General features: G+C 42.0%; 1 protein-coding gene across 1 annotated transcript in view; it reads left to right on the forward strand.

The window, feature by feature from the left end:
• Positions 1-330: 330 nt before the first annotated feature.
• Positions 331-17,202, forward strand: part of NRG3 (neuregulin 3) — a 912,476-nt gene continuing 895,604 nt past the window's right edge. Inside the window, exon 1 of the mRNA XM_006112415.5 lies at positions 331-3,116. Coding sequence (XP_006112477.2) covers positions 2,411-3,116 — 706 coding nt within the window. The 5' untranslated portion in view covers positions 331-2,410. The remainder of the gene's footprint in view (positions 3,117-17,202) is intronic.

Raw genomic sequence — 17,202 nt, forward strand, 5'->3', positions numbered from 1 at the left:
TCAGGGATGGTACTTGGTGCTGCTGTGAAGGTAGGAGACTGGACTTGTTGACCTTTCAAGGTCCCTTCCAATTCTAGGAGATAGGCAAGCTCCATTAATTTAAAATTTGCACTAAGCTCCAGATGTCTCAGGTTCAAATCCACCTGGTGGTGGTTATAAAGGCTTACTTTATAACAATTATAGGTGAAACCTTGGTCCCATTGAAGTATATGACAAAACCCTCATTGAGGTCTAGCTTTTACTATTACTTTTATGGAAGTTGGATTAGGCATTTGAGCAATGGGCAATGTCTACACTCTTATTCATGGACAAATGATTTCTCCCCGTTTTCTTTCTAAATGCTTTCTTCCCATCATGGTTGCCTATTTAACAATTGGCTCAGACTGTGATCAGTCAGATTTCTCCAAGGCCACAGTTAGCACCACTCCACAATGCTTTCTTATTGGGCAATCTTTGAAAAGCACATCTGTCTGATATGTGTCAGCTGCAGCTTTCTCAGCTGTTATCAACCCAGGGACACTTATCCCCAGGCAGGTGTTAAATCTTAGTTGCCCTACATGAGTGCAACAAACCAGCAGACCTGTCAAATTTAATCTTGGCATTGTATTTTAAATACTACTGAAATGTACCATTGGGGGGAGGAAGGGATCAAGCACGACACTGCACAGTTGTGAGATTTCTTCCTATTGCCTACATTTATTTACTGCATACATATGAATAACAAATGTTTTATACTTTATTTATACTATTACGTCTGCCAAATTAATTGCCTATAGACATTTTATACACATAGTCCAGTAAATGGCTGAAGAAATTTCAGTGATGCATCAATACTGACAGACAGCAATGCGAAAAATAAAGCAAAAGATGCCATGTTTAAAAGGGACTTTTCTTTAAAATCTGGAATTAGCGATCTAGTGAAATAAAATTACCCCTTGTTATTAACTCTTCAGCTGTCTCGATGAGTACTTTAATGTTTGCCTAGTGAGTGCAGACAGGGGACCTACACATGGTCTCAGCACTGGGTTTAACTCTTTTCTGAAGGAGCCGATCAAAGAGCTGCAGTCGTTTCCAGAGAGAAACTTGATAGGCGGCTTGAGAGCCAGCCCAGCACTTAATCGTCTGTTTCCTCGGCGGCTGCCCTGTCTTCTGAAAGTAGCATCCATTTGTTGCAATCCTCTATTCATTTCATTTTCCTTTCGGGAAACCCTCTTAGACAACGACGGCCCCTCCTTGCCCGTTTTCTGCAATGCACAGCGTCAGCTGGCAGGGAAGTCTCTTTTGCAAACTCCGTTTGCGGGCTTTCTCCAGCAAGCCTCCAGAAAGGTGTTCCCACCTCCCGCAGACAGCACAGCGGCCTCTGATTTCCCATCCCCGCGTCTCTTGCAACATGCGGCAACACACCAGGATCCTATTGGATTAATGCACACGCAAGATAATTGCAGGATCTGATTGGGGCGGGAGGGGGGAGCAGGGAAAAAAACCCCAACCCCTCGCTTGCCAGACCCCTCCCGAGGGGGTTGCCTGGATCATTTATTTATCTTGTGCGCATTAAGAAACCACCATTAGACTGTGGTGGGAGGCGCTTTACTTTCGGAGCGCCAGCCTGCCTCGTTCGCACGCACAGGCGAAGTGGAGCAGCCGGCCGGATCGGTCTAGCCGGAGCGCTCGCGGGGGGTGTGCTCGCTGCAGGCTCTTCGCTGGCATTGGATCTGCCCGTAACGCCGATTGCCCCAGCCTGGCCGGAGTGGGACTGCCGCTCGGACCTGGGCGCCGCGGAGCCGCGGCGTGGAGGAGAAGGAGCGAGGCCGCTGTGTCTCCTTCCCCTCCGCTCTGCCTTCGGATTGGTCTCTCTCCTAAAGTGCTGTCCAAGGGTTGGCTGCAGGGCTGCTGAATAACAGGTGCGTTTGGCTGCTCCGTCGCCTCGCCAAGCGGCAGCCGAGGAACGCGGGTGCCTCTGCGCCGGGGCTAAGGCGGAGCAGAGCGGGGGGGGGGGCCGGCTGGGAGCCCGACCCAGGCGGAGCCGAGCGGGGCCGCCCGTGCGCAGGAATGTGGCTCATCCCCGGGCGCTTGGCGTGACACGCTCCGCGAGCGGATCCCGGCGACTCCTTCGGAGCGGAGCGGGCGCCGGGCGAGAAGGATGCTCAGAGCGCGGCGGCTCGGGGCTGGGGCCAGCCCGGGGATGTAGCGGATTCCGCAGCTGCTCGCGGAGATTGCCTGAGGAGCCGGGGGGGTTCCTGGGGCTGGAGACATGTCCCCTGACTGACTGGGGCTGGGAGAGCTTTGCCCCTCCCCTCCCCCTTCCCGGCTCTGCCTCTTCCCGGCCCGCCTGCCCGCATGCTGCGCGCCCCGGCAGCAGCGTCTCCCTGATGCCTGGTCTTCCCCCCCGAGGGGGTGAAAGGCGCCTAGGATGAGCGAAGGGGCTGCCTGCGCCTCCCCACCTGGTGCTGCTGCGGCAGAGGAGGGGGCGGCGGCGGCGGGGGGCCCGGACGGGGATGGGGCCCCCGGACCCCCGCGGGAGCTGCGCTGTAGCGACTGCATCGTCTGGAACCGGCAGCAGACGTGGCTGTGCGTGGTGCCGCTCTTCATCGGCTTCATCGGCCTGGGGCTCAGCCTCATGCTGCTCAAGTGGATCGTGGTGGGCTCCGTCAAGGAGTACGTCCCCACCGAGGTGATCGATTCCAAGGGGATGGGCCAGGACCCCTTCTTCCTCTCCAAGCCCACCACCCCGCCCAAGAGCCTGGAGACCACCACCGCCACCACGTCCCGGACGCCCAACCGGATAAGCACCCGCTTCACCACCATGACGCGGGCCCCCACCCGCTTCCCGGGCACCCGGGTCCCCATCCGGGCGAGCCCCCGATCCACCACTGTGCGCCATACAGCTGCCCCCGCGACCAGCCTCTCCACCACCGTCCCCTTCAGCACCACCATCCTGACCTCCCGCCCGCTGCCCGGGACCCCCAGCACCCAGCCAATGCCCATCTGGCCCACTGCGGCATACGCTACCTCCTCCTACAAGATCTATGTCCACGACTCTGCTCCATCCTGGACCTTATCTCCCTTCCAGGAGTCCACCACCACCACGCCAGAAACTAGCACAAGTCCCAAATTCCGTAAGTACGGCGCAAGCTGCCTTGCCTTCGGGCACCCCCTTCCCACCACACCCCCCGCTCGGGTCAGCCTTGGCTTGCGTTTCAGAGCCACGCTGGTGCTGGTGCTAGTTTGGATGCGGATGGCTAGTACCGTAGGCAGCCATAGGGTAGCGTGCAATTCCGGAGGCTGCAGAAATGCTGGGAAGCTCTTGGATTAAGTTTCTGCCCCCCTTCCCCGCAATTTATCTCCCCTCCCCGGCCAGTTCCCTCTTTGTGTGGTGGATGTTCACAGCGGTTTGAGGTGGAGGCGTCTCACTATGTGTGATAGGGACTTAGCCTTGCTCAGGGAGGGCTGTTGAGAGCCCAGTGGTCTGGAGGAGAGGTGAGGAGCCCACGTTTGTTAGTGGCTCTGGAGCAAAGGCGCTGCTTGTGTGGGCTGGAGTGACCTGGTAGGCTGCTTAGGGTGACCTGGTAGGCTGCTGGGGGGCGAAGGTCTGGTTGACAATGTGAGTTTCCTCTAGCCAGCCAGGCAATCGTGTTTCCCTTTCAAACCAATCTAAAATGTGCTCCGACCCGAGCTCCCTTTCCCTGCTGCCCGGCTGTGGAAAATCCCCTTAGCCAGCGCTGTCTGAGAGGGGCAGGAGCCCACCCCATGAATATGCAGAAACACCCAGAGCCGATCCAGTCCCGTCTATTTGTTCTGTGCCTCCCGCCACCTCGGCAGATTCCTGCCACCGCCGACTGGCGCTGGGAAAGGGCTCTGGTTCCTGTCTCTGGATGGGGCTGGGTGCCTGGCTCTTCTGATCGCAAAGCTCCGGATTCTGGTTTCAGTGGGAAATGCATTTGGATCGGGCCCCCTCCCTGCCTCCTGTGAAGGTTATCTAGGACGTACTGAAGCCAGCGGAACTTCTGGGCAGGGCCGCTTAGTAGAACGATGAATTGTACCGTATTAGAGTCTCGCCAGTTTGCTTGGATACAGGCTAGGAAACGAGGCGCCGGGTGCCCCCCATTAGGGGCTTCTGCCAGCCACGTCAATTCAATTGAACGTTATCAGCCGAATCGCTTCCATAGCCCGTGGCTCCCCGGTTTGCATGCTAATCTGCGGTTGTTCCGCTGGAGGATTTGGTTAGTTAGTCATTTAAACTTTTTTTTTCCCATTACATCTATTTGCTGATAAGCCCCGGGATAAAGAGTCCATATGCACAGCAAACTGATGCCGCGCATTGGCGAACCAGGCAAAAGAACGGGGAATCAGAAATGGGGGGGGGGGGGGGGGGCGCACAGCTGTCACTAAATCAGCCTGGCAAACAAGGCAATAACTCGCTTCTCCAGCCTTTGGCCAAGGTAAACGAGGGGGAACCTTCCCTGCAAGGTGCATCTGGCATGAGGCAGTGGGCTGGGTACAGTCAGGAAAACCGTTTGTGCCGCTCCGCTTCTCACGTCTGTATGTGAAGCTGCATCTGAAACACGCATCTTTGGGCTCTTCCGTTTCTCCCAAGGGTGCCTGATTTTCATCCCATGCGCCTGTGTTCCAACCTTGGCTAACGCAACAAGGCTGCGTGGCTTTTTTTTTCAAACTGCATTGACTTCTGTGGGGCTGAAATGCTGCACCTTGGCTCCGGGCTTGTTGGAGAGGATCCTGCTAGTCTTGCAATGCTACCGTGCCATTTTACAGCCCATTGCAAGCGCGCGGTGCCATCCTTTGGGGGTCTTTACAGAGAAATCCACTGCAGTTTCCGTTCCTCCACACTGTCTCCCTACGAAGCACTACAGCGAACACAATCCTGATTCATAAATAAATGATTAGCTGGAAGGGCCAGTCCAAACCAAGGCAAAACAAAATCGTGCTGGTCGGAGCAGTCACGCAAATGTATAAGCAATATAGGTCTCTCTAGATTGCTAAAACCAGGTAGATCAGGGTGGTTCCCCTCATTAAATGCCACTCCCTTATTGGATGACATGGAAGAAGTGCAAATCCAGCAGAAATTGACCCTGTTGGAGTACATTGATAGCAGAGATTATTATTAACGGAAGATTAAATAGATTACAATAAAAAGGATTTGAATTTATAGGGCGTGTGGATATTTTTAAGCCCTCAGCTTTGCATACTCGTTCGCTGAGGTTGCAATATAAACTGGGGAGAAGGAAATGTAATCTCTTTCATGAACTACTGACATAGTGTGACCCTATGACCCAATATCTGCATTTTTTCCCTTGCTTTGATTGTGATTAACAGGTCTTGTGAGAAAAGGAAGTCTCTTTTCTCTCTTTTTTTTTAAATTCGGCTTCAGTTTCCAGGTGGAGCTGTCTTTTCTTTCTCTGCCCATTGCCTCAGCTGCTATTAAAATGAAAGTCATGGGTCCTGTTGTATTGTGTGAATACAAATGTGATATGACAAGGCTGATGCTCTGGCTTTCAAGACAAGTGCAGACCCTTGTTTGATCCTTTGCCTTGGTAAGGCACATGTGTAGGCAGAGGTCATAGATCATTTAGCATTTCACAGTTTACAAGAGGAGCTTTGTCTAGATTGTTCTATGTTGCATTTTATTACATTGTTTCAAGAAGGGATAACTGGAAATTGGAAGGCAAATCTGGAGTTATTTGTTCAGAAAGATAGATTTATATCCATTTTGTGTCAGTGTTGGGGGGAATTATCTTTGTGGGGGGGAGGTGTTTATCGTCATAGATATCAGGATATCTTCCTGTTTGATTTTCATCCTACATATCTAAAAAATTCTTGGTTCAGTTTTGCTTATAGACAACTTACTATTTGCTGTTTTGAAAGCTCTTGATGAAAATTCTCCAGGTTCTGACCAAGCAAAAGCTAGTTGCTTATCAGTTCACGAAAAGCCAGTCATTAATCTAGAATTACCACCTAGCGTGGGGATAAAGGGAATCTACCTAAGAACTGAAACCTCCACGAGGCTTCATTTTCAAACCGTGGTTTCACGTCTAAATCATGCCCTGATTTTTTTCATTACGCATTTTCTTGGTATTCTGGGTCCTTTAGAAATGCTATGATGCAAACATTGAGATGTTGTACTTGACATTATTCATGTATGGATTCAGCTATGCAATGAGATGTTGCTTCCTCGTGCATCCCTACATCAAGAAGCTCAGTCAGGCTGCCTGGGTACACATAGTGCATAACAGCCAAGAGGAGAGATGTTACAGAACTCCTAATCAATAGCTTTTGTGAAATCCAATTGAGAGCTCTTTTTTTTAATCTGTGCAGACTGAAACCAGAGAATATTTTGATTTCTATTGATTTTACTATAGGATTATAAGACTGTTCCTGCTTTAATTCAGTATGCAAACTATGTTCTTTATCTGCTTATTTTGCACAACATGGTTTCAAAATATAAGCTTAGCACTTGAACTAAAACTGCTGGTTTTATTTCACAATGGATCAAATATTTTTTTCCACATTAAGGATAGCATTCGATAAACGGCACAGGAGGCTTTTACGAAGGACATTCCATGGGAACATTCTCTCACTGCTGTAAGAGGTGCCAAATCTTTATGAAATGTGATCAGCTCTTTTCACAGCTCAGAAATCTTCTACCAACACATACCTTGATTCTTCAAACTCTTACCTATGCTCTTAACTTTATTATCCTAGCTATCCCTGAAATCAATGGGATTACCCTTGGTAGTAAAGTTAAGCAGGCTCACAAGTGTTTGCAGGATCAGGCTCTTACTTTATTATCCAGGTTGCAATGCACTGAGAACTGATGAAACAGAAGAAGAAAAGTAAACTATAAAGAGCCTGAAAGGTAGCTGCTTCCTCTACCCCTTTTACATACATCCACCCAACTTTTGTTTTCCCCCATCTACAATAACTAAAGTAAATAAAGAGATTGTGTGGAACTAAAACCCATGCATTTCAAAATTACCAAGCCTCCAACTAATAAAGGAGAGTAATTAAAATTAATTTGATTTTCACCAGTTTATGAAGCCTTGTTGCTTTTTGCATTTCAATCAGGTTGGACAGTGGCACCAGACTTCATTTTCTATTTGTAGGCAATTTTCATTTCTGGTGGTCATGGACTAGCACATTGTCACTGTGTCTGAGGTCGAATAGCCTGCAGCCGAAGGTTTAAATAAAAATATATATATAGCAACATATTAGTATTTAAAATTTAATAATTAAATTATAGCTTTACACTTAAACTTAGAAGCTATATAGAGTGTTTGATGTTGACAATCCATCTAAAACAGTGATCAATTATAAAGCATTTAGGTGTTGCCCTTGAATACCATAAGAATATAAGTTTGTATCTTTCTTATTATTTAACCATGTATTATAGTAATGGATAGTAAGTTAACATGTAATTGTGTCCAACTGGAATGGTTTTAAATGGTTGCAAATTAGATATACTATAGTATAGTATACTATACTATACTCAAGTCTTTACCAAAGGTTATTGGAATCCCAAGATAGAGGAAGAATGCAGTAACAACTGAGCAGTACACACAGAATGAAAAACAGATGACTTATTTCCTGTAGAAATTGTTTAGATTCATAAGTCAAACTATTGATTCGTTTCATTCAGAATTAGTACAGTATATTTCAACCAATAATCCTAATTATCAAATAAAAGGGACCTTAATGTTTCAAATTCTTATGCTGCCTTTTAAGATTGAAGGACATACTGTTTGGGGGGGAAAGGCTGCAAGGCTATTCATTGAGAACATATAATCTGTGATCTTTGGTAGAAATGAACTTTTTTTAGAATAAATGTCACTAGCAACTGTACAAGGAGAGTATTTGATAAATGTTGATGACAACATAATGTTATTAAAGTGTTATCATGCCACAAAATATTACCCCTAGAATGATTAATGGTAATAGTCTGTCCAAACCCCCCCCCCCCCCCCCCAGAACATACAAGTTCAAGATTAAAGCAGAAAAGATCTGTCTCTGCCCACATTATTGGGTCTAGCTGTTGGAGCACGTATTTGACTTTACAGCATGTCACCCACCATTCAGAGACCTGCTGAAATACCCCAATATATAGGTATTCTTAGGATTTGGTTTTATTGTACTCCTGAATTCTTTAAGTATTTGGGGCTTTTAGGAGGTATTCAGTGTTACTTCTACACAGTTTTGTGTTAATTTTGTTTGCTTCTCTTACCATTTATTTGGAAATAAACTAAATAAAATGAAGACATGTCTATGAAATTACACGATGTTAACAATTTGGAGACTCTTATGAATCACATAAAAGACTCATCATCTAATAAACCATCTTGTTAGTCTTTAAAGTGCTACATAGTCCTGCATTTTGCTATAAAAGACTTCAGTGATTGCAGAATATGGGGCTGTTGAGTGAGCACAGTGACTGTATATATGGACAAGTATCTGTTCTCTGAAAGTCTCCTGACATTTTTTCTTAACTTTTCTTTTGCCTAGTCTCTTAAAACATGATCTCTTTCACATCAGCCTACTCAACTACATACACACACACATATCAACAAAAAGTCTTCAGAGTTCTGAATTTAGAGTCAGTCTATGTTAAGCAAGAAAACAAATGTTGCAAAAACATTGACTGTATGAAATTGTTTCTTGGGCTGCTTGTCCTTGCAATATAGCTGATAAAAATCAGCTGTGCTTTCCTGCTTACTAAGCTAATCTGTAGGAGGCCTTGCTGCAGCTGGGAGCCAAAATCGTTTTACATCAAGCCCCGCCTATACAGTTTAACAGTGAATATTTTGTCCCTTGGTGAGGGATGTGTTTAAAAAAAAAAAAAAAAAAAAAAAAATTGCCCAGGCACTATTATTTTAAATGTGTTGATAAGTATACAAATCAATATTTCATTATAAAGGAAATGGCATATACTGAGTAGGTGGGAGACCCAAAACCAAACCAATCTAGTTAATTCTTATTATGCTAGTAACAGATACTTTGAATAGCCATGTGAGGGTAACAGATGTCAAACCCTGTCTCTTAATAAGGAGGCTATTCTTAACAATTCTCCCTTACAAAACCTGATGAGGCTCCTTCTTTAGAACTACATTTCCCAGAATTCTATTCAGTCAAGTCTCTCACACTTTCTCCACCCTTCCCCCCAATCCACTCATTGCTAATATCCTGCTATTGACTGGAGTGTTTCCTCAGAAAAAGAGGTCTTCTCTAGATAAGCCTACCAAATAAGCCTACCAAAGCAATGACTGTGTGTTCATACCTTGAATTCTGTTTGCATCTTCATTCTGATTTGGTTGATGGGTAACAAATGCAGCAGTGAAAACACAAGTGGCAGGCTAGCTGCTTTTGTAGTGGTTGTTTAGGAACAAGTTCTTTCCCCTTTTGAAAGTAAATTCTCAGGAAAAAGAGATGGGTAGCCCAAAAAGAAAAGGGATGAGACAACAGAAAGGAGAAGTCTTTCCCGCTAGAAGGTGTCTGACAAATATTTAGTTGTCATGCTTTCCCAGCTTCCACTGGGACTGACAGGGAGGAATGCTTTTATTCCTGTCATGAACAGACATGTTCTCAGCTCTTCAACAAAGGTATGGGCAGATTTGGTTATACCCTGTGCCTATCTGTTTCCTGTGATTTTATCCCTTGCTAACTTATGTCTGCCCTCCACAACCTATGCGGTCAAATTGTGTTTAAAAATACAGGTAGAATTATGTGAAGTTAAACAAACAAGAAAATGTTTGACCAAACCTTTAGTTATTTTTTCAAGAATGTCTCCTACAGTTAGGCATACTTTCCATAAAATATTTGGCATCCATAGTGTAAATACAATTATTCAAAAGCGACGAGGAGTCCTGTGGCACCTTATAGACTAACTGAAGTGTGTCTATAAGGTACCACAGGACTCCTCGTCGCTTTTGCAGATTCAGACTAACACGGCTACCCCTCTGATACTCTACAATTATTCAAAGACTGATTTTTTTTTTCTTTTTAATGATTCTTTGCTCCTGATTCTCTTTGCAGTTTTTGAATAGCTAATTCAGAGACTAGGTTGCTCATGAGCATTGTCCAAACCCAAACTGAGCACAATTTTATCTGGTTTCTGATTTCACTGCAAATTGACACTAAACCACAAGTTACAAAGTTTAAACCATCTGAGTTGATTTTATGGTTTTTCATGAAAGAAACTAAAATCTTCTTATTTTGCATGAATGTAAAATTGAAACTTAAAAGCATGGAGTAGGGAGCATTTGGGGAGCCCAGACACTGCAATGACAGCATAAATAAATGGGTGGATAGACAGATGGAAGTGAAGTGTCACCTCTCAGCATCAGGCTTACTGAATGTTAAGAGTTACATACTCTGCTGAATGTAAACTGAGTTAGGCAATCTCCATTTATTTATATCTCCTAGAACTAGAAGGGACCTTGAAAGGTTATTGAGTCCAGTCTCTTGCCTTCACAGCAGGACCAAGTACCATCCCTAACAATTTTTTGCCCCAAATGGTCTCTGCAAGGATTGCACTCACAACCCTAGATTTATCAAGCCAATGTTCAAACCACTGAGCTAGCCCCCCTCCATTCAGAGAGCTATGTGCCCCCCCCCTCCAGTTTATATTTTGCACTATATGGTTGGTCCAAAAAACACTTGAGTGGCATTTGAACTTTGATAATAAATGTGGAAAATGTAGTTCCTAGTCCTATAGAAAAAGGAATTAATATTTTGGAAGCTATTTTGAACAGATCTCCCGTAAAAGCATTTTGTAACTTTGCACACACTCTGGAAAAAAATCATCTATGGAAATGTGCTTATCTGGCAAAATATGCATAAGGAGGACCTCAATTTGCAGTCTTTCATGTTAAGATTGAAATAGAATCCATCCTGCAAATACCTGTTTTTAACTTTAAGTATGTGAGCTGTGCAATGTGTTCCAAAGTTATGCATGTCTGTATATAAATGTTTATGTAAATATATTCGACTTTCCATGCAAGTTTTGTTATGTTTTGTTGTTTTTAAACAGTTTGTTAGAAATACCTACATGTGGTTAATATTCAGTTTCCACTAATGTTGTCTTTATTTTGTTCGATACTGTACATGAAAGACCCTCCTCTCCCCCATCCCCCCAAAAAAGTTTATAGTAAACTTTCATCTTTGTATGATACAATTGCTTTGTTCTAAACCAGTGGCTCTCCACTTTTCCAGACTACTGTTCTTTTGGCAGTCTGATTTGTCTTGTATATCTAAGTTTCACCTTACTTGAAAATTACTTGCTTACAAAATTGGCATAAAAACACAAGTGTCCTAGCACACTATTTCTGAAAAAAAATTGCTTATTTTTCTCATTTTCCCATACAATTCATAATGTACATCAATTGAAATATAAATATCGTACTTGATAGTACACTTCAGAGCAGTACAAACAAGTCATTGTATGCTATTATAGTTTGTACTGATGTTTTTATGTAGTCTGTTGTAAAGCAAAGCAACTCTAGATGAGTTGATTGTCCCCCTGGAATGCCTCTCTGTACCTCCAGGATATGCACATCCTTGCTTAAGAGCCATCTGTTCTTGACCAGCAAGAGTCATCTCAATTGTGGATTTTTTTTTCATATTGATTTTAAATGATATCCTCAAATTCAAGCTTGCTTCTGTTACAATGGTAAAATGCTGGGAGAATAGAGGGTACTTCATGATTTTTTTAAAAAATGTGTAGCTTTCTTTGTTGAGTTTGTAGGTAGAAATATGTTAACACGGACTTATTCAAAACACACTACCCACATGAAATGCTTTTTGAAACTTAGAAAATGACCTATTCCCTTGGTGTATTTTCAGATTTAAGTATTTGTTACAACAATGTAATTAAACTAAATTCATATGTTGTTTCCCAACATCATTATTGTTTTAAACTTCAGGATTTTAGTTCATAATGAGCTGAGACCTGCTTGCTGGTTGTTACCAGATAGAGGGGCTGTAGCACTGTGTAAGAGCGAACCATTAAATTAGTATTAATAGCAAAGAGCTTCTTTCTCAGATCTAATAATTTTCACTGATGTCAGAACTTGTAAAGCAAGCCATTGACATAAGACAGAGTTATTCTGTGGAAGTCTCTTCATTGGACTATTTTAGTGGAACAACAAAGGTTATTTCTTATTTTGTTTGCAACTGATTTATGAAACATGCAAGGAAGCCTGGAATTGCTGTTTCTAAATATAATTAGGATCTTAATGATATAAATTGTCATATAATTTGTGTCTGTGTACCTTACATTGTGCAACACTAAAATTTAACTCTTTCCCATATATGCACACAATAAAAACAGCCATGTATAATATGAGAAATGATGAAATGCTATTTCCTATAATGTACTGAAAATGGCTGACTGTTGTAACGAATGAAGATCTCTATTATGTCTGAGTGACTAAATAACACTCAAAATGTTAACCATAAATAAATAAAGTAAAACTTCAAATGTGTTAGTATATAAACAGGCTTAGAATTATAGCTAAAATAGCAGTAAATTATTCATTTGGTTGGCTTTTGATCTGTTCAGGTAATACCCAGTAAATAAATAGTTTCCAGGGAATTTCTCAAACATTGTGTTCTTGTTACAGATTTCTGGGGTGTGTGGGTGTCTGTGGGAGAGTTAATGCCCTCTAAATCTGTGAATGACTCTCCAATAGAGAAACAGGATTTTTGTTTGAACCTTGTGGAGATAAGCTGCACCAAAATTTTATGGTAATTTTTTCTTCATTTAATAGTATCAGAGAGAAAGGCTTTGTAATGGCAGGGTTCAGTGGGCCAGGAAACTTAACTGACTGGATTATCCTGATGAAATTTCAATGCTACCGACTTAGGCTGGAGGTGGTTTTATAATTATTCCACTGAGTGGCTGTTTCCCCAGGTTTCTGTTGTGAATAGCTTATTGCTTTTACAGTATGCATTTCATAAAGGGTTTAGCACATTTTCAAAGACTAGGTGTTTATTCAGTACCCTATCAATATAAATAAGTCAATGAAGGGGAAAAAAGAAGACTGGAAAATGCATGTTCAAAACTAGTAGAAATGTGTAAATTAGCAGTGTTCCTTGACTTGATAAGTTATTAAAATTAAATGATGCTTCTGAATCCATATTGTAACCTTTAGAAGGTACCGAAGTTGATGACTATTTTATAGGCGAAAACAATCCAGAAGGACGCTGCACTGATACAGTGTGTTTCTGTTGTCAAACACTAATGATGTGCTGGCATAATTTTGGGATAATGCTGTCTCCCTCTAGTAGCCACATACTGATATTATCCCACTACTGTGATCTAGTAATGAGATCACACTTACTATCTCAAACAGTAGTGCTCTGAGCCATGGAGATAAAGCCCCTGCATTTAGACCTTCTCAGTGACTCATGTTGAGGGCCATTACTTACAACATATGGCACACATACTGTACAAAGTGCAGAGGATATGCCATATGTTTACAATGGGAAGGCTCACTAGCCTTTTCTTTATTGATGAAGCTGGAGGCATAGTGCTTGAATCGATGGTGTCTTACCTCTTATCAATATGCCATGGAAAAGATGCCTTCTGGGTAATGAAGGTGAGCAGAAACCCCTCTTTCTATTATAATAAAAGTTTGGAGCTTCATATCTATAGATGTGAACGCACTTTACCATGGTGGTAAGTATTATCGGCCTTCTGCAGATATGGAAACTGTATGTTGAAGTGAGTATTGACAGAATGCCCTCACACAGCTCAGGGATGATGTTGTGGAGATACGGCTTCTGAATGGCTCTCCCTGTGTCCGTTTTGACCCCTTCTATGAGTAAGTAGTAAGGAGAAGAAGGATTCCTGGTACAGATCACCTGATAAGGGACAGTTTATTTAGCCATAAATGAATAGAAAGAACCACATTTTTTTAAAATTAGTGAATATGAAGCACTTGTATCATCTTGCAGAATTCTGAAGGACTTAAGTCTTATGTAGCTAAGTTTAGGCCAAATATACAAGCATGAGATTTAAGATCAGTTTATATTTGAAAAAGAAAAGAGAAATATTATGCAGGCATAATGATTATTACTTTCTCAAATGTTTTTCAAATTAGAATCATTATTTTATTCCCATTTTAATAGATTGCATGCTAGTTAAACTACCTGTCCTGGAATGTAAACATGCATTGGTCAATTGCTAACATATTGTCCATGCATATTGACACTTTAATCATTGGCTATACCACAAAGCAGGATAAACTCAGTGTTTAGACACATTTTGTGATCTTGACAGATTTAGGGTTTGGTAGCCAACTACACATCAGTTCCTGAGAAATGCATCTATAAATGTGAAAGTAATGCAGTTCCAGAGATTGTAAAGACTCTGGTATTCGTTTCTGGCTTGCTCATAATGTATAACTTAAAAGGATGAACAGAAATGTATTCATTTATGATTGCTGAAATCAGGGAAATGAAATTTAAACCATTCTTGGCTGCTGAGTTGTTGCTGTTTCTTTTAAAATGATGTACTTGTACACAATCAAGAAAGTACGTAGGGATTAAAGTCCAACACCCTTATAATAAGGAAATTATTATAAGAGAGAGTCTTACCATGAAGATAAAGTGTACTGGATTACAAAAAGAATAAATTATTCCAATGAAGTGTTTAATTTTCATGTGGTGAGGTTTTCATCAGTGTAAAAGCAGTTGTGGATTTATTAGGAGGTTTATTTGTTTTTCTTTTAAATGACAATCTCATAAGATACTGAAAGATTATATGTAATTAAAATATATACATTTCAATTATTTAAGGAGAAATTATTAAGTAACACGCTCTTAACTTTCTAGTGAACCCTTCATTTTTTTCTGATTTGTAATTGTTATTGTTCTTTATATGATGGCATAAACTCTTGGCCATTTTTTCTGTGTTTTTTAAAATAATCTCATTTATATTATTTTAGGTACAACATATTCTGAGATCTGTAGAATTAATATTAAGAAATGTATTGATATAGCAACTTAAATCTACCCAGCACTTTACACACACAGAGAATTATTTCCTGCCCTAAAGAATTTGCATTCTATAAGAGATCAGAAACACAAGAGAGCAATATATCAAAGGATGAGCAAGGAGAATATATTGGCAAAAAGAGTGAGGATGAGGATCATTGGCAGAAGTTGGCTTTGAGAGCAGACAGGAAGGAGGGAAGAGTGGAAGCATATTCCTGGAAAGATGTAAGATTGTGTGTGTAAAGTTAAACTCCTGCAGCTAAACATGTGGGTAAGTCTCTGTAGCATTGTGGCCATGGAGGAGTTGGGAGTAGTATGAAACGGGACATGTGAGGCTCTGAGTGTGTGATCTTGTGTGATGTGGAGGACTTCCTGTGAAGTGTGTAACAACACCTACTTTCAATGGGAGTTAAGGGAATACTTTAACCCATCCCACAAGGAAGCAGTAGATCAGGGCTACTCAACATGCAGCCCACGGACTGTTTGTTTGTGGTCTGCGGTGACGTTTGGGTTTATGTAGGGCTCACACAGGTGGGGATCCTTTGAACATGGCCTCCACTGGGAACATGCTCCACAACAGCGAGGCGTCTCCCAGGCACGGTGAGCACTGAAAGATGCAAGTGGACGGGCTGGCTGGAACAGACATGTACAGGCTTGTCAGCGTTTCTAGCCCCCAGGGAGGAGGTGCCGGGAGCACCGGGGCATTATGGGAAAAGCTTTGTATTTATGTCCATCAGTGTGAAATAAGCTATTTGCATGTATATAGCCACACTTAAGTTGCAGCCCTCGGCATGTGCTATGAGTATCATTGTGGCCCCTGAGGCTTCTAAAATTGAGGAGCCCTGCAGTAGGTTATAGTGTTCACAGAAGTCCTCAGAGTCCAGAACATGATTCAGTTCCTCCTACAATGTGTTGTTATCCAATCTGGTAAATGGAGGATCAAGAACTCCACAAATTCAACTCCGCTCCACATAGAGTAAGATTGTGATGAGCATGAACAAGGACTGGGGTAAGTAGAAAGAAACACGATCGGAGGTGTAGAGGAGATGAGATGAAGCAGGCTAGCAAATATGAGGACAGGATGGGTGATGTAATTGATCCTGTGAGAATGGAAAATGAGTGTGTGTAGATGGAAGAATTGAGAAGGAGTGACATGATGACAAAACACAGCTTCCTTCTTCTTCACTATTTTTTTATTCATTTTTTTTGTAACATGAGCAAAAAATAAACATTCTATAATCTATTGCCGACGTATGGGTTGTGCTGATGTATGGGTTGTGCATCTATTGGGTTAATATAATTCTCAAACTTCAAAATACGTTAAATATTTTATTTTGGCCCCTGGCCCCAAATCCTTTGCTGGTGTAAATGGTTGCAATGCCACTGACTTCACTGTGATTTTTCCATGTACACCATCAGAGGACAGATTTTCCCCAAGATTGCAATACTGTCATGAAAGACTGTTAATTCAATAAATTCAGTGAAAGATTTTTCATTCAAGAAATGAATCGTTTTGTAGAAGAGTCTGTAATGGCTACTGCTATATGTTTTTTTAACTTTTTTTTAAAGGAAAATCATTGATTTCTTTTCATGATATTTATTTTGCTGTTTTTTCAATGAAGAAAATACATTTTATGGGTCTGATTTTTTTAATCATAAAGAATGTGAGGTTAAATGTGGAATGCAATATATAGTTAAGGTACAGTCAATGATATAAATTTATTTTGAACAATTTCGTAATGGCCAGCAGTTTTAGAGTGTAGAATGGTTGTAATGGAAGCCCCATTATTGGGTCATTTAACATTAGGCTAGAAAAATCACTTGAAAACCAGGATCAATCCTGTCTTAACACAGCATAGGAACAAGACAATCCAGTAAGCTTCTTTCCTCTCTCATTCCTGTGATACCTTTGTTTCTCTTGCAGTTAAAGCAGGTTACAAGTGAGAGGTCTGATTATGCTAGCCATTTCATGCATGCAAATCCCATTGAAATCTTTCTTATATGTATTGTATATTCCATTGCAATGGACGGTGTAGTAAATATTATCATGAATATTGCCTTCTTATATTTGGGAACAATAATTGTAATGCAGTCATACACTACCCCTTAAGTCAATGTAAGTTACTTTGCTCAGAGTGTGAAAAAGCCACACTTTTGACCAATGTAACTTAAATTGACTTAGTGTGATGCAGACACAGC

Source organism: Pelodiscus sinensis, chromosome 8 (genome assembly GCF_052426305.1).
Source record: "Pelodiscus sinensis isolate ZL-2025 chromosome 8, ASM5242630v1, whole genome shotgun sequence".
Taxonomy (NCBI): domain Eukaryota; kingdom Metazoa; phylum Chordata; order Testudines; family Trionychidae; genus Pelodiscus; species Pelodiscus sinensis.